The sequence below is a fragment of the Malus sylvestris genome, chromosome 1, assembly GCF_916048215.2.
Source record: "Malus sylvestris chromosome 1, drMalSylv7.2, whole genome shotgun sequence".
NCBI lineage: Eukaryota > Viridiplantae > Streptophyta > Magnoliopsida > Rosales > Rosaceae > Malus > Malus sylvestris.
The window spans coordinates 19,619,326-19,644,962 of record NC_062260.1 but is presented as its reverse complement, the minus strand read 5'-3'; the positions used below and the strand labels follow the sequence as shown (position 1 = coordinate 19,644,962).

At 38.4% G+C, this 25,637-nt stretch overlaps 1 protein-coding gene and 4 long non-coding RNA genes across 6 annotated transcripts; 1 reads left to right on the top strand and 4 right to left on the bottom strand.

Annotated features, from left to right (window-relative positions):
- Positions 1–5,134: 5,134 nt before the first annotated feature.
- On the bottom strand, positions 5,135–10,755 carry LOC126620481 (uncharacterized). Of its 2 annotated transcripts, none has more exons than XR_007622558.1 (6): positions 10,209–10,755; positions 9,947–10,060; positions 9,306–9,370; positions 8,332–8,441; positions 7,008–7,084; positions 5,135–5,419 (listed from the first exon to the last, which is right to left on the bottom strand). It is a non-coding gene; the product is annotated as an uncharacterized LOC126620481 (long non-coding RNA). The 2 variants fall into 2 exon arrangements; XR_007622583.1 differs by lacking the exon at positions 5,135–5,419 and adding an exon at positions 5,713–5,767.
- Positions 10,756–12,220: 1,465 nt separating this feature from the next.
- On the top strand, positions 12,221–13,716 carry LOC126620912 (uncharacterized). The gene is made up of 2 exons (XR_007622738.1): positions 12,221–12,601; positions 13,381–13,716. It is a non-coding gene; the product is annotated as an uncharacterized LOC126620912 (long non-coding RNA).
- A 343-nt stretch (positions 13,717–14,059) lies between these two features.
- LOC126620137 (serine/threonine-protein kinase BLUS1-like) lies at positions 14,060–16,244 on the bottom strand. The gene has a single exon (XM_050288659.1). It carries the CDS (start codon positions 15,886–15,888, stop codon positions 14,278–14,280), a length of 1,611 nt encoding a protein of 536 aa, XP_050144616.1. The 5' UTR covers positions 15,889–16,244; the 3' UTR covers positions 14,060–14,277.
- Positions 16,245–18,443: 2,199 nt separating this feature from the next.
- LOC126620806 (uncharacterized) lies at positions 18,444–25,634 on the bottom strand. The gene is made up of 4 exons (XR_007622664.1): positions 25,310–25,634; positions 25,140–25,208; positions 23,872–24,401; positions 18,444–18,604 (listed from the first exon to the last, which is right to left on the bottom strand). It is a non-coding gene; the product is annotated as an uncharacterized LOC126620806 (long non-coding RNA).
- LOC126620761 (uncharacterized) lies at positions 18,985–20,756 on the bottom strand. Its single transcript, XR_007622661.1, has 3 exons — positions 20,238–20,756; positions 20,068–20,136; positions 18,985–19,329 (listed from the first exon to the last, which is right to left on the bottom strand). It is a non-coding gene; the product is annotated as an uncharacterized LOC126620761 (long non-coding RNA).
- Positions 25,635–25,637: the final 3 nt, after the last annotated feature.

Sequence of the window (25,637 nt, the reverse complement as noted above, 5' to 3'; positions counted from 1 at the left end):
TCTCAATCATAGAAATTGGAAAATGACACCTATTTACATGGAATTTAAACTTGGGAATTGGAGGTCCCAAATTCCAAGTTTTTTTTCCATGCGGAAATTCTAAATTTCTATGTTTATGAATCCAAACAAGAGAATTGATGCATGTCAATTTATAAATTCTGTCTTTTATCAAAATTCCAAGTTTATTTCCCTCATCCAAACATAATGTAAGTATTTTTCTTTGTCAGACAATAAGTTCATCATACAAAAAAACCAAAGTTACATAATAATAGGGTTTAGGGTAAAAAAAAGTGCTAGTCTCTCTGTTAATTCGTGTGAAATGTCATTTTTTATATCATCGTTATGCGCTTCTAAGAGAATAAATAAACAAAGATTATTACAAAAGACTATTTTATGTGTCTGCAATATGGATGAGTAACTTGTTCTTTCTCTTCCTTCACACAAAAAGGAAAAGCAAACTAGCAATCTTTTGGCCCGTAGCCATATAAAAGTATACCTTGGCCCGTAACCATTTATATGTATCTCTTGGCCCGCAACCACATATAAGTATCTCTTGGCCTTTAGCCATATATAAGTATCTCTTGGCCCGCAGCCATATATAAGTATCTATTGGCATGTAGCCATAACAGTGACCACTACCTACGTACAAAATCATTGAACATAATATATTTCCAAAATATATATGGGATAGGATCAATGGACAATTTTTTTTTACAAATACTTTTACACTCTTTTTAAGCCTTTTGATTACATGACATCCAATGGTTCTTATTTATTCATTAAATGACATGGATGCTTATGTGGATTTTAACTAATATATATTTCTGTAACAAAACAGCCCCTTTATTGTTATTAATTAAATGGAATTCCAAATCAAGGAAACCCTAAACAATGTCGTCGAGCAGCAACAACAATACACCCAAGCCAATCTTGATATTAATCATATAAAAAAATAATTAAATCAAATCATTTAGGTGCAAATAAATCTAGTTCTACAAATTATGGACTTGGGAAACCAAAATCTAGTTCTACAAATTTGACTATGTAGAATTCAAAGGTGAAAATAAGAACTTGCAAAATAGGATTATCGCATTTTCAATTTCCTAAGTCCAGAGAAAATACTCCATTTGCACATAAGTGATATGATGAACGGCATGAACCCTACTACTCCATTCCAATGTATCTTATTATTCTTCGTACCAGCTTTTAAAGCTAGTATGCAATGTATCTTATTTTATGTAACAAGGACCGAGTACAACTAGGGTTTATTCCTTTTTTAATTTTCCAGATTTTATGTTTTTTTTTAGATTTACTTTATCTTTAATATTAGTTAAAATCCACATAAGCATCCATGTCATCTAATGAATAAATAAGAACCATTGGATGTCATGTAATCAAAAGGCTTAAAAAGAGTGTAAAAGTATTTATAAAAATATTTGTCCCTTTATCCTATCCCAATATATATATATATATATATATATATATATATATCAGTAAAGCTCAGTAGCTCAAACAACATATCAGAAAACATCTTCATAGTATATACTCATCAATTATATATACTACAAAAAACATGAAATCGGTAAAGCATGGTATTCCAAAATATTCTCAGTAAAGCATGATATCAATTTACTTATAAAACGTTTCATAAAACGTAGTCATTAAATCAAGCTCTTTATGTATGCATTTCTAGCAGTAAAATATGCATTTTAGAAGGGTCTACTTACATATACTTCACCGTTGAAGAGCCACGCAAACTAGCGAAGGTGGAAACGTCACAAACAATTGTTCCTAAGCACATAAAGGACCAATTAACAAAGTAACATCCCAAAATACCTTTCAAGTGTGAAAAGACCAAATTGCCCTCGTTCCAAAAATCTGTAATTAAATCTTGGGACATGTTGTTATAGTAACTTTTTTTTTTTAGAAAAAAAAATTATGTAGATTATCCTAATTTATTTTTATGAAAATTTTATTCTTGTTGTAAGCATAAGTTACTGAATAATTATGGAGGCTAGAGCGAGAGGGTGCGGCAATAGTAAAGAGAGATATGTGTAATTGTGAGGTTTGTTCTATTCAACCCCATTGTGTCTTTATTTATAGTAGTAGGGATGGTTAATTCCTTACCATTTTAGGATTACAACTCTTAATAGATAATTAACTACGAATAGGAATATAAGAGATATGTTTAGATATGTTAGGATTTACACAATCACATTCCTAATCTAATAAGATTACAACAATCCTTTAAGTTGTTCGAATTGTAATGAAAAATCAATAAACTACCTCATTCTTACACATGATTATGCACCGCATGAAAAACCACACGACCTACCACATTCTTTTTGTGGGTGATAACTCTTCAATGTTTGTACAAGCTTCTGCGTTTCGAGGATGTGAACCAGACATATTACAGCCACGATAATTATGATCGTACATGTAATGTTGGTTCCGCTGGGCCTGTTGATTATGGTGTGTACAACGTCAAAGCAAAAGTTTTTAAAGCCGTATGGAAAATTTGCAAAGAGTCTTATAAAGAACGCCGGACAACCACCATTGCTAAATCTTTTTAAGTCGTAAAAAGCTTGTTGTGTTCTTGTTATTATTTACTTATTTTGTCCTTTGAAGCTTTTTAAAGATATTTGGCTCTATTTTAAGTTTTCTATTGAGCATTATTAATAGTTTAGTATTTATTTGATATGTTTATTTTTGTTTTATTTTTCTGCAACTCTATTATATTTTAGCACGAATTTTGACGTGTCATGTAAACATTCATGCTAAGTTCAAAGAAATATTGTAGGTGATCCGATAAGAAAAAAATGTGTTTGAAACACATGATATATTTCTGTTGGGCGAAAAATACATGGATCTGGTGTTGAAACAAGCAGCTTCGAAAAAGGAATGTAAAAGTCGGCTAGATCCGGAAACGTTCAAATCGACGGTGAAGCTAATATAATGCAAACAGAGTTTTTTTAGGTCATAACCATGACATCTGGTTTAGTAGTTTTCTTCTGATTTCAGAAAACAAACCAAGAAGCCAAGGTGATGACAGAAGTTCGCTAAGCCACGAAGCCAAGGTAAAAAGCTAAAGCTAATCGCTCTTTTATTTCCTCGTGGTAATTAAGCGGTAACTAATCATGAATCAAAAGAATTACTGAGATCCTATTTGATAAATTCTAACTCCTAACAAAGAAATTATTCACCTCTCCTGCTCTTACCTTCTTGTTCTTTTCAAATCTTTACGTAAATTTTGCTCTTGCAGGGAATAATTCACCTCCTCTGCACCCAACTCTGCGAAGAAATGATCGAGCAAGCTGCTTTTGGCCTCTTGTACTTGACAGTAGACATGGACTTCCGAATAGTAATCCTTAAACTCGAACAAGCCATGTTGACATGGTTTTAAGACATTGTGTCCTGCTTTGTCTCAAACACAATACAACCAAGATCATTAACGCAACAACATAAACTGATGAACCAAATGATGAAGTGACGGTAGAAATACTATGGTTATCAAACAGGCCATTAATATGTAACGTTTTAAAATTGTATCTCCCAGTTCAGCGGTTCAAATCTTGGCAATGTTTTAAAAGACGCGCCCCGAGGCGCGCCTAGACGGCTTTGGAGGCGGGGCGGGAGTGATAACGCCTCTGCCCAGTGGGAGTGGGCGAAAACTCGCCGAGGCGTGGTCAAGGCGAGACTAGGCGGCTGAGGCGCGCCTAAAGGCGGTTGGAGGGCGTTCCCAGATCCATCGCCGACCCAAAATCGAAGTCGAATGCTCTGTTTTCAAGCTCTGCCATTTGGGTTTAGGGTTGCAGGTGTGCGGCGTCTTCACGAGGAAGACGACCGCGGAGAAGAAGGAGGGTTTTTTTTTTGTTTTTTAAAGACTTGGTCCAAAACGACGTCATTTTGGCCAAGTCTTTAATTTTTTTTAAATGACTTGGCCCAAAACGACGTCGTTTTGGCCAAGTCTGTTACTCTTATATCTAAAACCCTGCTGTTTCCTCTGTTTTTCTCACCTCTTTCCTCTGTTTTTCTGAGCAATTCCCTATTAGTTAAGGTCCCGTAAGGCTTCGCCTCACGCCTAGGCTGGGCTATCCCTCGGACGCCTTGCCCACGCCTCACGCTTTTAATACATTGAATCTTGGATATGATTATAGAGGTATTTAGAGTTAGAGAGCAGCTCACCAACCTACCAGAGGTATGAATCATTTTCTATGGAAGAGTGAGTGTGTCGGATTTCCACACTTCTCAATATCTTGAGGAAGCTTGCGGAAAGAGTCAACATTTAGGTAACCACATCCCATATCTACTAGCTGCAGAGTTGCTTTTTTCTTTCATTCTTTCCAGCGGCTCAAATGCTGCATTCGCAACTTCTACTCTAACAGTGGAATACTGGTTTTGTTATAGAAGAACCATCAATTAAGAAAAAAGATTAATCATGTTTTGGGGACAAATAAGGAATGATAAACAATACGGACAGAAATGTCCCAAAAGCCTAATTTATGGACAGAATTCAGGTATACAAGGTAATGAAATTGCCTTAGTCTCGCTGATAGACTTCTGAGCCAGATCCTTCAATATGCCATGAACCTGAAATCATGACAAAAGAAGATCAAGCAAACTGACTTGAAGAACTGACGCATTATACATGCTTGTAATGAAAAAATGATCTTAGCAAATATACGTTCACCTGTGAAATGTTCATACAATAATAATATAGGTTTGATCAACTAAGTACTGGTTTGGTACTGAGGTGATTTTATAAAAAGTGGGTAAAAAAAAAAATTGAACTCAAAAAGGTGTTTGGTAAACACTTAAAAACAGTTTATTTTCACAGTTTTGGGTAAAAAAAAAACTGAAAACGTGAAGTAGCAAAAATGAGCTTATTCTCACAGCACAGCAGAAGTAGTTTTTTTTTTTCAAAATAATATGTATTCTTTATGATACACGTATGCTGTGCACAACCCTTAAAATAATATGTACGAGAAAATATACCCGCGCGTTGCTGCGGGAACATGTTGTTTCAGGTGTAATCGGATGAATAAAACACATTTAAGTTGAATAAATTCAACACAATTATGAGCAAACAATTTTTTTTTATACATTCAAGTGAGCTGGCATATAAACACATTGTACAATGAGTGGGAAGAAACTGAACGTCTTTGATTAGAAAGAGATGGTTTCCAAAAAAGTTCTCAAGTAATATACTCTCCTTAGCATGACCTCTCAATCCCCTCTTTATCTCCCTAGAATCGTACAACAACCCATAAATATGGTGCCCCTTTAAAATCCAAGAATACATTAAAAATTCAACAATACAGTTACAAAATCTCTATAAATGAACATACCTCAAAAAGCCAACGGCCCAAGTGACACTGCATGCACTCACATATACTGCATACACATACACTCACGCACACTGAAGAATGAACGCATTATATTCAGTTAGCACCATTCAACTTTAAAAGCAGTGAGACCTTCTAAAGGCACGGCCTAATATCTCTCACCCTAATATCCCACCTGCAAAATCTGAACACTCTGACCTTTCCCTAGCTAGCTAGAAATTTTTATCACCCTCCAATCCCATTTCATTCCAAGTCCATTACAAAAATGGGACAACAAACTCATAACAAAAATACAATGTAAAAACCATCCCAAATTAGCAAGAATAAAGCGAAAAGAAAAAAACACATCATATACCTTTAACACAGTAGCTTGAAAAAACCCCAACAAAAAATTACAAATTCTGAAAGGCATCGTTTCTTAACTGAAAGAAAAAAAACGTATCACCCATCCGCAACAACAAATCGACCAAACACAGAAAACTCAATTAAAACAGCATTTAGAAGCACTATAAACCCAAATTATCATTGTGATCAATTGTTTGTTTATGATAACTATCTATTTTTGAAGCTCTCACTAATTAGTTCTTGGTTGTAGACTAAGAAAGACACGATGGGCACACACAATTAGAAGCTCTAGGCAAACTTGAATTCAGGAGACGGTTTCTGATATTGCTCTCACTAATCAGTCCTTGGTTGTAGACCAAGAAAGACACTATGGGCACACACAATTAGAAGCTCTAGGAAAACTTGAATTCAGGAGACGGTTTCTGATATTGCTCTCACTAATCAATCCTTGGTTGTAGACCAAGAAAGACACTATGGGCACACACAATTAGAAGCTCTAGGAAAACTTGAATTCAGGAGACGGTTTCTGATATTAAATTACGCCGGAGGGTGTGCAAAAGTTGGACTGTGGCTTATTTGGTTCTATTTCTGAATTGCTTCTTGATTAAACTGTTTACTTAGCTGCTTTTAGGTGTCTTTTTCACATGCTTTTTTCTCTCAAAATTTATAGAAATATGAAAATGATCATCACAAATTTCAAAACCTGCATTAACCGAAATTAAAAGGAAATAGACACAGGAGTGTTTGCAAGATGAGAGAAGGGAAACAAAACGGAAATGGTGCATTTGAACAGAATGATGACAATTTAAAACTTTAATTATGAAAATGCATAATTTTCATGTGTTAAATGAATGAGTTATTTTAGGATTACAATGGCAAGCTTTCGGATTTCGAACTTGCGAAGGGTGATAAAACTCATGTTTCGACGCGAGTCGTGGGAACCTATGGTTATGCATCCCCAGAGTATGTGATGACTGGTGAGTGTGTGCGTGTGTGTTCTGTAACCATCAGTTCATCATATATCAATATAGCACACTCCAATTCAACCTATCCAATTCAAAGTAGCACATCTCTAATTCAACATATCCAATTCAAATTAGCACATATCCAAATTCCAATTCAATAAACCACATATCCAAATCAATTCAAACTAAATACCTAACATTCAATCACATATCCAATTCAAACTACATGGCTAATATTCAATAACATGTCCAATCTTTTAGCACATTTACAAAACAGATTTAGAACACTATAAAGTCTACTGAGCAGCAGAACCTAAACATAAAAATCCAACACAAAGACAAAGCAGCATACCAGTTATCTATCTTGTATGCTCTTTTCAGCTGGATCTTAACTCGTTTGAAAACTTGTCCTATGTGCTCTGTTGCACCCTGCAAATTTGTTAACTCAACTTAATAAGTAACACGCTAATTCTTTTTTAGCCAAAACTAAGCCGAAAATTGTCAATCCCATAAAAAGCTGCACCTTTTTCACTGTATTTTTCCAGACTTTAATCACAAAGAATCGGTCAAAGCGAGGGAAATTATGTTGATGTTTCATCTAATCGCCAAATACTGAATAAGGTTCTCAAGGTTTTTCATTGAAAAATTGACACAGTTTAAAGGCATTACTCTAAAGATGCTTTGCAAGTATGAAAACGTGACCAAGTTGATATCAATCACAAATCCAAATGAATGTTAAATAATGAAGCAAAACACTAAAACGAACAGGGTTTAAGAGGTTTAAAAATTGTGCGTTAAACCTAATAGCATATTCTCAAGAGCTTCATAGAGAGCTCTTTTGTTTCTCTTTGTCAACCACTGCAAGGATTGCAATTCAAATTTAATCAAAATAATTCATTTCGCATTCATAATAAACCCGAAAGTGACTTGATAAGATGAAATTAACCCAATTACGTGTGAAAGGAAACCTTTCCAATTAAATGAATGAAATATTTGATGTGGATCAAAACCAAAACCAAACGAAAACAAATATCGACAACTGCCCAAGTTGGTGTTTGCCCCAAAGGTCTTCCTCCTCCTCCTCCTGCCATCCTTTAATTGAAACCCTAATTTTCCTTACTACTAAATAATGCTATTTTCGATCTATTTCTTTCGGTGTGTAAACTTTACTAATTCTCGATAATTTTCAATCACTTCCACTGTAATTAAAATAAGTACTGAGTATATACACACTCATAAAAACACAAAATTCAGTTTTCCATTCTAAAAAATGAACGAAAGCACATACTCCAAGTCAATGTTCCTACTGTATTCATTAATCCAACGATGCATCAAATATAAAAATTAAATTATACCTCTAATTTATAACCTTTTGATCTTGCTTCATCTGCAGCTAAACCAAAATTTGGACAATCCCCAATATAATTCCGTCAAAATCCACATAGCAACACCATGTAAGAATCATATTGGGTGTCTACACCCACACTTATCAATGTACACATAAATTTGAAATCTGAATCACTTGGGCTTCAAAAATATTTGCACAGAAATTCGAAAGAAGATGGAACAAAAATTATGACATCAAAGAAGGCCAAAAGTCTTTGTATTCAAGCATTTAATACTCTACAGAAATTAACTAAACACAGCCACATTGAATACCAAACCCACTTACTTACCATCTTATCCAACTCTTATTTCGTAAATTTTTCTGGTAAAGAAGCGTAGTTTATCTTGAGCTCTGCAATAGAATAATTCAATTCTTCTTCATTGCTTTTCAATAGGATCCCTACAATCAAACAAACATAATTACTCTAGTAAATAACTTCAATTTAAAATGCAAAGATATAACAGAAAGGAAAGTGATTAATTAAAAAATAAAACTGTTAAAACAACAGACTGATACACTTAACATGCCAATTTATATACTATATAACAATACTAAATCAATTAATTTATAAAGATTAGAAATGGATTACAAAGAGCAGAAATCTTATTTGGCATGTATGAAAATGATACACACATTCTTAGCCAATCAGCATGAAAAAGGTGTAGAAAACTAATTTAATTTGTTAACTTTGGACAACTGGAGAGATGAAAGAACTCTTAGTTTTTACTATAAGTATGACAACCATGTGATTTCATTGTTAATTGGGATTGATGTGTGTCATTAGGATTGCCAAAATTAGTGATCTTAGAGTTTGGCAGCCAATGACCGAATTGGACTCAAGTTTATCAACATTTGATTCAACTAAACTAAATTGGATACGCTCATTAGCATAGAAATATGTATACCATATGACAATATTGAATCAAGTTATTTGCAAAGATTTAAAATGCAATGTAAAAAGGAAAAAATTTATTTTATATGTAATAAAATGATTAACAAATTTTTTATTGAGCAGTATAAAAAAGGTATTAAAAACTAACCTAATTTATTAAGTTTGGAAAAATTGGACAGATAAAAGAAAGCTTTTAATCCTTACTATAACTAAAATAACTATGTTATTTCATTATCAAATAGGATTCATACGTGTAATCAGGGTTAAGAAAATCACTGATTAAAGAATCTGCCAGAAATCATCAAATTGGACTTGAACTTACCAATTTCTGATTCAAATAAACTAAGAAAAGGAGTTGGAATCAAACTAACCTCTGTTTTCTATATGCAGCAAACTGCATCTTGTTTTTGCCCTTGTTAACAACATATCTTTCGCTCTGTACACACCAAAAAACAGTAAACACCTCATTCATTACTAACAGCCATTTCAATCAATTAATTATTTAGACAAATTTTTCAACGATTCCGAAGCTCAGACAAAAATTGCATGAGAAAATTGAGATTATATGCAATTGGATGTCAAAGAACCTGAAAATACCATATATCCAATATTTAGTGCTTACACCTAAAAACTAATCTTTATATATACTTTAAAATAATACAGATCAATGTAATCTAAAACATTGGAAATGCATATCAGTCCAAGCCAAGGTCTCAAGTTCTCAGAGTGGGGAATTACTGATTAGAACAGTTAATTCTCTGCTCCTTTTTGGGTATGAACTAATTAGCATAGTAGCCATAAAAATACCAAACAAAAGCTCAATAATTTATGCAATTTGGTCAAATTTTATACAATTTCTAGCAAAACCCAAAACTCAATAATACAAAAGGAACCCAATAGATGATTAAAGCAATTTTATACACAACTTATGCAAGTCCAAAGAAACGCATTTGATCAAACTTACTGAATACTGAAAAAAAAAATTACAATCAAAGTACGGATTAATAACTACCTCAACAACTAACAGAGCCAAAGCCAAACCCTAGAGCTTCGAAGGGCAGAGACGATCACAGAGACAAGAATAGTCCTTATTCCTTCCCACTGCTGCTGCTGCCACTTTCTCTCTCTAAAAACCAATTGGAAATTGTTTATAAAGAGACAGAGAGGAAAGGGCTATGATGATTGGATGAAAGAAGCATGAAAAACTAAAAGACATGTAAGCTTGAATTCGAGTCCCAAATTGAAAATATAAGGGAGGAGTGTAAGGGGCTTACCGAGGTCAGGAGAGGTGAGTCTCGTAGGAGAAGTCGACGAACAGTGGCAGGAGCCAGTGCACAGTGAAAGGCCTCGCCTGTGTCTCCTGAGCAGAACAGAGTGAGTGATAGTGGTTCTGTGAGATGGAGCGAGTGGTGGTGGTGCTGTAGTCATGTTTTGCCGGAAAATGGAGGCGTTGGTGCGCCTCGGTGTTTACAGAGAAAAGAAAGGGGAGTCCAGGGAGCTAGTGGTTGTTTGATGGAGTTGAGGCTCGCCGGAGTGGCGAGTTGTGATGTGGACTCAGGCCTCTCGGCCTCTGGGTTTTACGGAGAAGGGGAAGATGGTTTAGGGTTGAGAGAGATGGAGGGACGGCTAGGTTTTAGAAAAGATGAAGAAGAATGGGGGTGAGCGGCGTTGGGGCTACAGGTTGAGGGAAATGAAGAGAGAGCAAGAAGAAGTCGAAGGCAGTGAACCCTACGGACAAATTTACCCTTCTAAGTTCTAATAATTACCCTTCCAACCCAGCCCAAATCTGATGGGTTCCTTGTAAATCAGGTGAAATCAAGTGGCAAACAATTGACTGTAGCCATGAACAGTAAGGAACAGTGCCAATTGCAATGCTTTCTTTAGACTAAAGTAATATCCTTTGCTTTATTTGGCAGGTTTACTACACCTTCAACCCAATCCTTATGCTGGCAGAACCACTGATGGTGGTGTCTACATTTTTCTTCGTTTTCATGGCAAGTGTAGCTTACCTACACACAGATTTTTCCATATGCAAATCAACTTGATTAACAAAGGTACGGTTTCTACAACCTGGAATTACACTCACCAAAAAGAAGTTGCCGTGCAAAACCATGTTTTGTAGCTTATCTGGTGAAACTGTTGGCTTGTAGATCATTAAGTGGAGGAGAGGAGCCAGGACTGTTGAGCATGAACGTTGCCACCGCCACTTCGGGTTCTAAATTTTAAAACTACCTTGTAATATAATGTAGGTTACCATGAGGAAAATTTGGTTGCGCATTGACCCTCTCACTTTATGCTGGATTTAAACTCCCTCTTCCAAAGTGGGGGTTGTATTATTTTCGTAGTTTTAGATACACAAGGATTCATATGTCTTCGTTAGCGAAAATGCTTTGTTATAAATCCTCCCATTTTAGAAAGATTGAAACAGCCAAGAACAACGAAAACCCTTCAAGCGACGGTTGAATAAAACTAGGTTATTAGGGTTAGGGATTGAAAGAGAATCAATCGGAGAAGACGATTTAGAATGAGACGCCCTATCTTAACAGTAACAAGATTCAAGATAAAGAAATTGAAATCAAGAATGCAGACGGAAAAACACGATCAAGAATTGGTCAAGAACACAAAAGAAAGCGAAAGCCGAAGGAGATCGAAGCCGTAAAGCGAGTGGCAAGATACCTAACTATATCCAATACTCGATTGAATATATATAGTCTTTGGCTAAGGACAATTAAGTCCCTAATTATTCTAACTAATTACATGCATCTCTGACTAACTAACTAACTACTCACAAATGTAAGAATATTTGATGACTGTAGAATGAGTAACTAACTTTGGTGAGTGGGCATTTGCCTCTGTAGGATTTATACACTCAATATAGGATGTGTTATCGACATGTGGTATTTATCCCACATTGACTATTTCCTTTTCTCTCTTCCCACCTAGTCACAATATAAAGAGGGCTTTAGGGAAAGGAGAAAATACACCAACAAAACACTACACCCAATATAGGGTGTGATAAGAATTTTAGAGGGAGAGAGAGAGGGGGTGCGGCCGCAAGAGAGAATAGATAATTTTTTTTACCCTTTCATTTTGTTGCCTATATGTTATGTGCATTGTAGTGGATCTTTCTGTAGATCAACAAATTCTATAATAATCTAAAGTCACAAAAGGTGTCTTTATTTGTTAAATAAGTGCTCTCTCTCACAGACACACACAAATCTTGCAAATACCTCGAGAAAAGTACACAAGATTGTAGTTACAATGGTTAAGAGTCGTCACCCCTACACTCGTCGAGTGTTCATGTTTGAATCTTTCTTCTCTTGACATCATTTGATTTTGTAGAAAGAGCTTGATTTCAACTTTATTCCCAAACCAGCTAAGTTGAAACTTTGACAATCCAAGAATTCATTTTCATTAAGCAAACTAGCCGGTTCAAAACTGGTGTACCGTGTATTGACATCTACAATTCACTACTTGGTGTCGTCATAAACACCGCTCAGTACGGTACAACGTTGCTTTGATGAATTCCTGCAGGGCTTCAAAGTTGCGAACAGAGCGTGTCACGATATTGGAATTATTTGAAGTAACAGAACTCTGCAACCAGCTCCAGCCTGCAGGCACCTACGCTGCGGGGAAGGCTAAGTTTTAAGGGAAAGCTACTCATGTGGTAGGTCTTGTAGTTGGTTCAATATAAAGTTTCGGATTCAGCAGCTCATCGCATGTTACTGAGTTCATATTTCGCAGAACTTGTTCGTTTTTTTATATATGCAACATGGAAATCAAAATGATTATATAAGAAGAGCAACAAGAAATTCTACATTTAAACTTCTTGAAATTATTCACATAACGTATTCAGAAATTTTTAGAATTAAAGCGGGAGCCTTGTGCACTGGGTACGACCTTTTTTTTTTTTTTTTATACATAATTAACTGAAACATGTTTAGATGCGTCCACTTCCATCTGTTTATATGCACTTATGAATTAAACCAATAGAGCGTCGATAAGTGGTAGCCTTGAAAGAAACTGTTTATGTATTTTCGACGAATCTGAGAAGCAATGATTCTAAAAGCTCTTTCCGTGAAACGAACTGAATCCCAGTAGACATATATTTAGATGCATTTGTACATCCCAACGGACTGAATTTGTTACAGAATCACCCCACTTATGTTGTTCCAGTACCACGACAGCCAATCTTTGTAACTTCGAATCCTGAAGTTAATATAGCAATTAGCAAATAAAACTATGAGAACTAAAAGCTGAAAACGAAATGAGTATTAAACCGTCCCCAAGTAAATGACTACCTGAATTCTGAGGGCATTGATTAAGGTCAAGAGAATGGTGGTAGATGTCCAAAAAGACTAGCTTGGCTTCTATAAAGTTGGAGTTGATGTAATCTAGTTCATTTGACAGCAAAGAATTGAACAACTCCGCGCTTTTGTTTTGCAGCTTCAAACACTCTCTCAGTAACTCAGTTGAACTTATTTCCATTGGAGTGCAACCAATTGCTACAGCACTGAAAACACCAATTCTCCTAGCTCCGAGGCTGTGTAGATCCTGCAAAATACAACTTCAAAACTTATGTATAAAAATCAGAGTGTGTGTCACACTATAGTACTGATAATATTTCATTTGATTAAGTTTACTTTGACAAATGTAGCAGCCGATCTGACCAGAAGAGCAGCATATGAAGGAAAATCATACTGAAATTTCCGGATAAAGCTCGGATAGGACCTCAAAATGTCACTGCGCTTGCTGAAACTAGAAATAGACTATTGGCTATAATTTTTCTTGTTCTCTTTTCTTCAACAGTCCCTTTCAGTTTCGCTGTGTACTATTTGAAGCGTTCTAATTGCGCGGGACTGCTGCTTGCTGAAACTAGAAATAGACTGTTGGCTATAATTTTTCTTGTTCTCTTTTCTTCAACAGTCCCCTTCAGTTTCGCAGTGAGAAGGAGAACTATATATGACTGAAGTTTCAGTGATCTTAGTCTAGAGGAAAATGCTCTTAACTAGTTGAGCTACGCCCACCCACCCCCTCCAAAGCGATAAAATTTGTATCAGCTATCTCTCTCTCTCTCTCAATGTTAGCAAAAGAGATATGGGAAAAAAATTATAGTAACTATGAATCCAACATCGGATGATCATTAATTCTTTGCTTCCTTTTACAAATGACAAATTCCAAATGATGTAATCAGAATCTAAACACTTTATAGCATATCTCATACATGAAAACGAATGCTCTAAAACTCATTTCTCTCTCCTAAGCCATGAAAAAAGCATCCAAAAAGTTGACCAATTTTTTCAAAAAGCAAACTCTCTGCAAATGCAATTTCCTGGAGAAATCTTAATAATCCAACTTAAACTTGATCAGCTTCAACGCTACCTGAAACAGCATACATGTTTGGTACTCAGACTTCAACTCACTCTTCAGCTTCTCAACCTCCCCTGCTCCTCCCGACAGACCAATAATTGTCATCACACTCTCCATCTGCTTTTCCAAATCTCTTGCAAGTCCCACCAATTCCACCAGCAATTCCACAAGCAATACCACCAGCCCAGCTTTGCCGCCGTCAGAAGACTCAGCTGGAGGGCTGGGAGGAGAAGACCACCGAGCCGGATAAATCGGGTCCAAAACAAACTCCCTCAACTTAATCTGCAACTGCATAATATCTTCCTTCTCTTTGTCCAGCGCATTCATCAGCATCCAAATCTCTACATTACTCAGCATCCTCACCCCAACTACTACCTTCAACCGACCAATAGTCATCTTCACAGTCTGTAATTGCTTTGCCAACCTCGTTACAATATTTGACAGCCGGGCTTTGCCGCTGCCATAAAACCTAGAGCTGGAAGTAGAAGACGGCCCAGCCAAAAAAGCCGGGTTGAAAACAAAGTCGGCCACGTCGAAATTCCATCCGCTAAACCCCATATCCTCACCCTTTAGTTCTCCATAGTCTAGCTTGCCCAACAAGTCACCCAAACCCCTGTTTCTTTTCTTGAATCTCTCCTCGACGCTCTCCAAATGCGGAAGCACGGTCCCCACCAGAAAATCCTTGCCCCCGCAGTCGTGGAAAAACGGGTGCTTCAGCAGCGCCTCTGCCGCCGGCCTCTTCTCCGGGTCCCGATCAAGGCAAGAACCCACCAAGTCCTTGAAAGCAGCAGAGTATTTCTGGTTCCGGAAATCTTTGATGATGTTTTCGTAATCCGCAAGCCGAAACCTGTTCTTGATCATCAGAATTTGATTCCCTGATAACAGCGGCAAGCCAGACAGGGGAGGGCCGCCCAGAGCCAATTCCAGCGCCGTGATCCCAAATGCCCAGATATCCGCCTTGTATCCACCTCCGCCGGGCGCCACCCAGTACGGCCTTGTAGAAGTGTCGTTTGCCCCAATTGAAAAATCGGCGTCGTAGAAAGAAGCAGAGACCCCGAAATCTGAGAGCTTAACGGACCCATCAGCGTCAACCAAGATGTTTCCGGGCTTGATGTCCCCGTGGAAGCGTCCGTGGCCATGGAGATACGACAGGGCGTTTAGCATCTCTTTCAGGACGACTGCAATGCTGGGCTCTGGTAATCCTTCCGGGAAAGCAGAGGGGGCGATTATTACGGATTGCAGAGAGCCGAAGGTCATGAACGGCATGACCACCCAGAGACGGCGCTCGGCGGTGGCGAGGTCGACGGTGGTGAAGGAGCAATGGTCGCCGAGAATGTTGGGGTGGGAAAGAGACAGATTCTTGGTGTCGCGTAGCTTACTCTCGAAATCGGCCGTGGATTGATTGAGGTCGACGGACTTGATTGCGACGATTGCAGAGTTCATGGGGACGCAGACGGCCTTGTAGACGACGACCTTGTCGCCAGAGCCGATTTCTTGGAGGTTTTGGTACGAGGCGGAGTCCAACGGGAATTGGACCTTTTGTGGGTCATCTTGGTGGGAGGGAGAAGACGAAGAAGTCGCCATTGGAGATGACAAAGATGAAATCTTGAAGAATGGAAGTGGGTTGTTTGGATTTCTGGGAAATGGGTGTTGATGGAGAAGATGAATGTAGGGTTTCTGCAGAACTAATTCTTCTGAAAGGTTGATGCTTTGGGAGGAAGACGACGATGCATGAGACTCTCTGTGACTCTGTACTGCTCTGCTTTTATTTACTTATATAGTAAAAAATGGTAAGAAGATGAGGTTATTTTGGTAATTTTCAACTCCAATTGGTGGGAGGAAAATTATATGTAAGTTTTGAATTTTTCCCCTAGATTTTGTTAATTTGCAGAATCATCAACATTCTGTTGCGAGGTGGTTTTGGTAATTAGGATTGGGAGAGGTCGGTTAAGATAATAATACAGTTAGAGTTAGTTGGTTTTCTGTTATTTGCCATGTCAACGATTCCTTGGGATGCAAGGCAAGATGCCCAAATATGAAACAAGCCCATCCGCTCATTGATCGAATCGTATAAATATTTTGAAAATACTACAAGAATATGAACAAAATACGTATTTGAGGCTTACAAGTCATGTACCAAGACCAACCTACTAACTTATTGAAATCATTCTCCAATGTGTAATTAAAACTCAAGCAAGCCCTCAAAAAGGTCTTAAGAGGTCTTAAATTTGTATTCGAAAAATAACAAATTCGTAACCGTTTTATTTTCTCTCCCTTGGTGTAAATATATCACTTTATCAAAAATACTATCTAATTGTTGTAAGCCTATTTAAATAAAAAATTATAGAGGGGGAGAGAGAGGGTGGGGCGGCAAGAGAGAATAGAGAACATCGTTTTATTGCCTAAATGTTATCTGCATTGTAGTGGATCTTATGCAGATCAACAAAAATCTTTAATAATCTAAAGTCACAAAAGGTGTCTTTATTTGTTTAACAAGTGATCTCTCTCATAGACACACACACATCTCGCAAACTTTATTTGTTTAAGAGTCGTTACCGCTACATTCTCCGAGGGTTCACATTTGAATCCTTCATCTCTTTACATCGTTTGATTTTGTAAAAAGAGCTCGATTTCAACATCATCCCCAGACCGGCTAAGTTGAAACTTGACAATCCAAGCATTAATTTTCTTTAAGCAAACTAGCCGGATTCACTACTTGATGTCGTCATAAACACCGCTCAATACGGTACATCGTTGCTTTGATGAATTCCTGCAGGGCTTCGACGTTGCAAATAAAGGATGTCGTGGTACTGGGATCATTTGAAGTAACAAAACTCTGCAACCAGCTCCAGCCTGCAGGCAGCTGCGCTGCGGGGATGGCTGAGTTTTTCAGGACAGCTACTTATGCAGGAGGTCTTATAGTTAGTACCATTTAAAATTTCGAATTCAGCAGCTCATCGCATGTTACTGAGTTTATATTTTGCAATTAGTATTTATGATGAATTTGTTCTTTTTTATATATGCAACATGGAAATCAAACAGATTATAGAAGAAGAGCAACAAGAAATTCTACATTTATAGCTTCTTGAAGTATTCACATATGTCGGTATTAAGAAACTGTTTATGTAGCTTCGAAGAATCTCTACAAGCTCTTTCCGTGAAGTGAACGAGCACCATCTGTACATGTCAACGGACTGACTTTTTTGTTACAGAATATCCCCACTTCTGTTGTTCCAGTACCACAACAGCCAATCTTCGTAATTTCGAATCCTAAAGTTATATAGCAATAAGCAAACAAAACAACGGAAACTAAAAACTGAACATGAAATGATTATTAAACGGCCTCTAAGTAAATGACTACCTGAATTCTAAGGGCGTTGATTGAGGTCAAGAGAATGGTGCTAGATATCCAAAAAGACTAGCTTGGCATCTGTAAAGTTGGCGTTGATGTAATCTAGTTCAGTTGACAGCATAGAATTGAACAACTCTGCTCTTTGGTTTTGTAGCTTGAAACACTCTCTCAGTAACCCTGTTGAACTTCTTTCCAATGGAGTGCAACCAATCGCTACGGCGCTGAAAAAGCCAAATCTCGTAGTTACGAGGCTATATAGATCCTTCAAAATATAACTTCAAAACTTATGTATAAAAATTAAAGTGTGTTACTTCATTTGATTAGATTTACTTTGACAAATGTAGAAGCCGATCTGACCAGAAGAGCAGCATATGAAGGAAAATCATACTGAAATTTTCGGATAAAGCTCGGATAGGACCGCAAAATGTCACTGCTGCTTGCTGAAACTAGAAAGACTGTTGGTGTTAGAGGAGCACAACCGGAGCCACCTGAAGCAAAGGATACACCAGTTGGAATATCTTCTCTCTGCAGGTTTGGGTCAAGATATGCTGCCAAAAGTTCCTTGATTCTCCGCCTTCCACTACATATATAATTAAAACTTCGAAAACACATCACGAAATATAGTTACAAAATAATGTGGATTGACACGCCCCGATCCCGATATCCTCGGGATATCAGGATGGTCACGTGCTGGCCGACACCCGAGGGTGACGAAAGCCATTTATTGAGTGCAATTGCTGAAAATAAAGGATAGATAAAACTTATAAATGTAAAAAAAATAAGGAATATGCATTTAAGGAACGTGTTCAGAGCATACAACTAACTAGAACACTAAAAGAATGATATAAAATGGAATGAATAAAAGAATGAGTCACACACCAAGAGGACTCGAAAATGCCGATGCGGAAGTGCCTTGATTGTCGGGATTGTACGCCTCGATCCTAAATCCTGAAGGGGGCGCAAAACAAACATGAGTGGACCAAGTTGATATATATATAATAAAACAGTTATCAATATACTAACCCCCAGGTTTATGAAAACAAATATATAATGATGAACATAGGTTTTCCGAAACCTAGCATGATGTGCAGTATCTCAAATCATAACTCATATATAATAATCACTAGTGAATTGTCCGATAACCTGCAGGCCCCATGCCGGCTCCCCGTCTCTGAGCAGACAGTCAGAGGAAAATACACTTCAGGCCCCATGCCGGCTCCCCGTCCCTGTGCTAAATAGCCAGAGGAAACACACTCCAGGCCCTATGCCAACACCAAATCGTCGCCCGGGACGGACCGGAATCTATCCCTACGTCCCGTAGCGGAAAGGACCACTAGGTAAGTACAAAACCATTGAACATACATATATTGAAAAACAACTTCATAGTATAAAGTCATCCATCATCTATACTATAAAGAGGTGTTCGAAACATGTTCTAAATATCATATCGTCATCCATCAGATATTCTATAAGAACACGGGTTATAGGAAAAATAGTAATAATTCAAGGTAGCCTCAGTAAGCATGTTATCTCAAAACGTTTCATAAAACGTAATCATTAAATCATGCATTTCATGTATGCATTTCTACTATTAAAACATGCTTTTGAAGGGGTCCACTCACAGTACTTAGCCGCCGAAGAGCCACGCAAACTAACGTCACCAATAATTGCCCCTAAGCACATAAAGGGTCCAATTAATAAAACTATATAATAGCAATTGAATTTGGGAAAACAGATGTTGGAAATGGATTCAGAACGTCGAATTACCCTAAGAAGGGTCCCGGACGAAAACCCGAAAAGTCAACTCTAAAGTCAATGTTGACCGGAGGTCAACGGTCAAATTAGGTCTAACGGGTTTTAGGCTTGAAATCCAGATTAGGGTTTAGGTTAAATAGGATTAGGATTTATTGGGTTTTGATTTTAGGGTTCTAAGGTTAAAAGGGTTTAGGGTTAAAATGGGTGGTTTGGATTTCTAAGGTTTTGGGTTAAAATGGTTTAGGGTTAGGAAAGGGGTTTGGGTTTAAGCCCAAACACATACATATACTATAAACATACACACACACACACTACACAAGGCCCTAAGGCCTCCTAACAGAAATCAGGGTTTTAAGCCCTTGGTTGAAAACCGGCCCAAGGCCAACCAAAACTAGGGCCCGAGCCCTTTGGGTTTTAAAAACATATAACTAAAAATAAAAACTGAATGGGTTAGGGTACTGGGCTAAGGCAACACGGGCCTAAGGCCCGAGGGAGAGGGAAAGGCCGGATGGCCTGGGTTTGTCGAAGGAGAAGGCCGGAATTTCGGCCGGAAAATCACCCAACTTTAAATGGCCATAACTTTGTCAATACTCAACGAAATCAAGCAAGAAAAAAAATGAAAGTTGTAGCCCTTGAAGAGACGAAGAGAATGGTACCTCACACGACGTCTAACTCGCCGTGGTTTGGCCGGAAAATGCCTTGAAAGCCGTCGGACTCGCCGGAAACTGGGTAAGATTCAAATGAGTATAACTTCTTCAATACTCAACGAAATTAAGTGAAACAAAAAGGAAAGTTGTAGTACTCGACGAGACGAAGAGATTGATACCTTACACGCCGGCCAACTCGCTGTGGTTTGGCCGAAATGGCCTCGAAAGGGGCGGTGCTCGCCGGAGCTTACTCCGTGTCGTCGAACTCGCAGGGTAGGGTCCGGGGTTCGTTGCGAGCCTCTCTTCGATGGTGACTCGGTCCTAGTGAGTCCAGGGGAAGAGAGAGATGCGAGAGGTTGAGGGAGAGAGGTACGGGATAGCTGAGAGGGAGAGAGCTAAGGGAGAGTTACGGGGGAGAGAGACGAAGAAGAAGGAAGAGAGAGATGGGAGGCTGGGGACAGAAATCAGGGGTGGGTCCCCCTTGGCTCACCAATTAAGACTAACAATATTTAAAAAAATGGGGTGGGGTGTTTCAATCTACCACCCTTATAAAAAAATTTCGTCCTCGAAATTTAAAACAACATACTACACCGAAAATACTTGAAAATAGGAAGAAGAATAATATATATATATATATATATGTAACGAAGAGATCAGGTAAGAGCGGTTTCACAAAAGGGAAAATGCCACGCCGTCGCGATCGGCTGCAATGATTCCATCTTTCATGCCTCCAGGCTCAAACTTTTTTTTTTTTCCATCAGTGTAAAAATAGAACACATACTTTAATAAAATATAAAGTTGAAAACACAAAATAGCTTAAGGCCAGATAACGTCAAAATAGATATGTACTAACATATAGTTCAAAAACTCGAATCAACTTAAAAATGAAAACAGAAATACTTTTCCAAAAACATTTGTAACGTCAAAACAATTAACTAGAGTAAATGAAGTTAAAATACTTATACTGAAAACCAAAACTGAAAAATGAGAGTGGGTCTCGCCCAAGAATTCGAAATGTCATATATTCCGAGAATAGATGTGCCTTTAGGTCGAGTCCCAAGAAATACAAATTCTGAATCTGCATCAGCTGCTGTAGACGAATCTTCTTACCCACTTGCTTAACGAACCCACCAAATAAGCTATCGATATCACAGTCTGCAGCCCGCAATATCGACCTCACATTTGTTGTCTCGATAGGCAAGTAGTAATTTCTCAAATGGTGTACAATTTCACATATCGTAGGATCGATCCTCCAAATACAAGTTCGCAAGACTTTTCAGTCAACCAGTGTTTTCCATGAAAAACTATCGTACCAGGTCGTAAAAAGTACCATACACCAAACCGAACAAAACAGAAACTGTCGTCGTAAAACTCTATCCAGCACCAAGCATCATATCCTTCTCAGTTCTTCTAAATGTGACCAACTACTTCAGAATTTCACCAGTAAAGAACCCATTTGAAAATTGTACCTTGGGATTCAAGAGAAGTGGCTACCATGTTAGTAGTAGACCCAAAAGCTCAAATCAAGCAAGCAGAAAACGAGAAGTCATCTTCCTCAACACGCAGTATCTCTTACGAACTGTTGTAGTGCTCAATCCACCTCTCCATTTTTGCTTAGTTGCAGATTTCAAGTCAAACAAGATCAAAGTTGGTGGAAAGAAGAACGACTCACAAATGGTCATCCTAACAACCAAAGACAACACGCACATTTCGAGAGAAGTGTAAAGATTATCCAATTCTCGCTTCGACCGTCCTGTAGTGCCATATCAGAATGCACCAAACAGATCTGCTAGAAATGTTTTAACAACCACGTACTCACAATAATAAGGTTCAAAAATGAAGCAGTGGAAATGTGCGTTGAGGCGAACACATATAGTTGGAAAATAATCGATGTGATGCCTATGAATTCTAGTAAGATGGTGATACAATATGCTGACCTTCTGCACCAAAATCTTCACCAGTCTCTTACCAAAATACAGCTTAAACCTCATACCCACATGGAATTTTTTATGGTAAGTCTGGTAAGCTTGTGAAAAGATTATGCTCCCAACATTCATGTCCGAATCAACACGAACTGGGTGCCCACTTTCACCAAAACGATCGATTGTGAATTTCTCACTGGTTAGGCGAGAAACCATGTCGAGAAGGCTAAAAGAATACTCAAGAATTTGAGGATCAAAACAAGTCCATAAAAAGATAGATTACAAGAAATCAGGATTTGAACCAGAAACCACGCCAAGAACAAGCTCATATTGTTCCGGCATGATTCAATTTTTACATTGAGAACCAACAAGCGAAGGAAGATAAAGATGCAGAAATAGAGTCATTGTTTCTGATTATTTTGCAAATCATCACAGTATGGTCAACTGGTTCTTAGCCAAAAGGAAATAGGGCTAAGCTCAAGGATAGTTAAGAACTGATAATAAGATTTGACGAGGTCAAAAACATTACGAGATTCACAATACTTTGTGAGAGTTGTTTCAAAGTTCAGAAATTAAACATAGAACCTCTGAATCAGCAGAATGACGAAGAAGAAAGATACAAAGCAACCTGCGTATGCATGCAGTGACACGATTGGCTACCTTAAAGTGATGCTCTTAAGCAAACCAAAGCTCAATGAGTCCAGAGAAGTTTAGAGTAAAGTTCGATCTTCGTACAATGATAAACATGGTAGAGTCTCAAGCCATTACAATGAAAATTACAAGACTGAACATTTAGGCTGCAAACAATAGACTAAGTTCACCTTCGCCAAAAAGTACGCGGACGAGGAACTAGGGTTTGCCACCAGGTACCCAACCCAGGTGAAATTCAAGGAATCTGTTTATCCAAACAAAACTGGATATTCATCATCCAAATCCAACTACAACAACAACAAGAATTGCAACTCAATTTGAAAATTGATGAGAATAACGTCTGCTACTGAGGAGTTTCTCAAGATTTCAATGTAGAGCCGACTCCGCCCGCAATTCCTAGGGAACGCATGTTGCAGAGTGGCATCGCCATTTCAAATCTACAGCTGGTCTTAACCAGAATTCCTCAAATTGAGATTTCTAAAACACGTCGCTGAGTATCGATCCGATGCTGAAAGTCGTCCAACGATTCAAACACGTCACCAATGAGGCACAATCCCGACACGAATTCTTGAATTTCAACAAGAAGGTGACAATTCAATCAGAGAGAGATTCACACAACTGCACCGACTGGCACAAAATCCGGAAGTCGTGACATCCAAATGATGTCAAAACCAACACTTTAAGATAATAGAAAAGAACCCTAAGTATGCTCTGAACAAACCACGCTCTGATACCAATCTGACACGCCCCGATCCCGATATCCTCGGGATATCAGGATGGTCACGTGCTGGCCGACACCCGAGGGTGACGAAAGCCATTTATTGAGTGCAATTGCTGAAAATAAAGGATAGATAAAACTTATAAATGTAAAAAAAATAAGGAATATGCATTTAAGGAACGTGTTCAGAGCATACAACTAACTAGAACACTAAAAGAATGATATAAAATGGAATGAATAAAAGAATGAGTCACACACCAAGAGGACTCGAAAATGCCGATGCGGAAGTGCCTTGATTGTCGGGATTGTACGCCTCGATCCTAAATCCTGAAGGGGGCGCAAAACAAACATGAGTGGACCAAGTTGATATATATATAATAAAACAGTTATCAATATACTAACCCCCAGGTTTATGAAAACAAATATATAATGATGAACATAGGTTTTCCGAAACCTAGCATGATGTGCAGTATCTCAAATCATAACTCATATATAATAATCACTAGTGAATTGTCCGATAACCTGCAGGCCCCATGCCGGCTCCCCGTCTCTGAGCAGACAGTCAGAGGAAAATACACTTCAGGCCCCATGCCGGCTCCCCGTCCCTGTGCTAAATAGCCAGAGGAAACACACTCCAGGCCCTATGCCAACACCAAATCGTCGCCCGGGACGGACCGGAATCTATCCCTACGTCCCGTAGCGGAAAGGACCACTAGGTAAGTACAAAACCATTGAACATACATATATTGAAAAACAACTTCATAGTATAAAGTCATCCATCATCTATACTATAAAGAGGTGTTCGAAACATGTTCTAAATATCATATCGTCATCCATCAGATATTCTATAAGAACACGGGTTATAGGAAAAATAGTAATAATTCAAGGTAGCCTCAGTAAGCATGTTATCTCAAAACGTTTCATAAAACGTAATCATTAAATCATGCATTTCATGTATGCATTTCTACTATTAAAACATGCTTTTGAAGGGGTCCACTCACAGTACTTAGCCGCCGAAGAGCCACGCAAACTAACGTCACCAATAATTGCCCCTAAGCACATAAAGGGTCCAATTAATAAAACTATATAATAGCAATTGAATTTGGGAAAACAGATGTTGGAAATGGATTCAGAACGTCGAATTACCCTAAGAAGGGTCCCGGACGAAAACCCGAAAAGTCAACTCTAAAGTCAATGTTGACCGGAGGTCAACGGTCAAATTAGGTCTAACGGGTTTTAGGCTTGAAATCCAGATTAGGGTTTAGGTTAAATAGGATTAGGATTTATTGGGTTTTGATTTTAGGGTTCTAAGGTTAAAAGGGTTTAGGGTTAAAATGGGTGGTTTGGATTTCTAAGGTTTTGGGTTAAAATGGTTTAGGGTTAGGAAAGGGGTTTGGGTTTAAGCCCAAACACATACATATACTATAAACATACACACACACACACTACACAAGGCCCTAAGGCCTCCTAACAGAAATCAGGGTTTTAAGCCCTTGGTTGAAAACCGGCCCAAGGCCAACCAAAACTAGGGCCCGAGCCCTTTGGGTTTTAAAAACATATAACTAAAAATAAAAACTGAATGGGTTAGGGTACTGGGCTAAGGCAACACGGGCCTAAGGCCCGAGGGAGAGGGAAAGGCCGGATGGCCTGGGTTTGTCGAAGGAGAAGGCCGGAATTTCGGCCGGAAAATCACCCAACTTTAAATGGCCATAACTTTGTCAATACTCAACGAAATCAAGCAAGAAAAAAAATGAAAGTTGTAGCCCTTGAAGAGACGAAGAGAATGGTACCTCACACGACGTCTAACTCGCCGTGGTTTGGCCGGAAAATGCCTTGAAAGCCGTCGGACTCGCCGGAAACTGGGTAAGATTCAAATGAGTATAACTTCTTCAATACTCAACGAAATTAAGTGAAACAAAAAGGAAAGTTGTAGTACTCGACGAGACGAAGAGATTGATACCTTACACGCCGGCCAACTCGCTGTGGTTTGGCCGAAATGGCCTCGAAAGGGGCGGTGCTCGCCGGAGCTTACTCCGTGTCGTCGAACTCGCAGGGTAGGGTCCGGGGTTCGTTGCGAGCCTCTCTTCGATGGTGACTCGGTCCTAGTGAGTCCAGGGGAAGAGAGAGATGCGAGAGGTTGAGGGAGAGAGGTACGGGATAGCTGAGAGGGAGAGAGCTAAGGGAGAGTTACGGGGGAGAGAGACGAAGAAGAAGGAAGAGAGAGATGGGAGGCTGGGGACAGAAATCAGGGGTGGGTCCCCCTTGGCTCACCAATTAAGACTAACAAT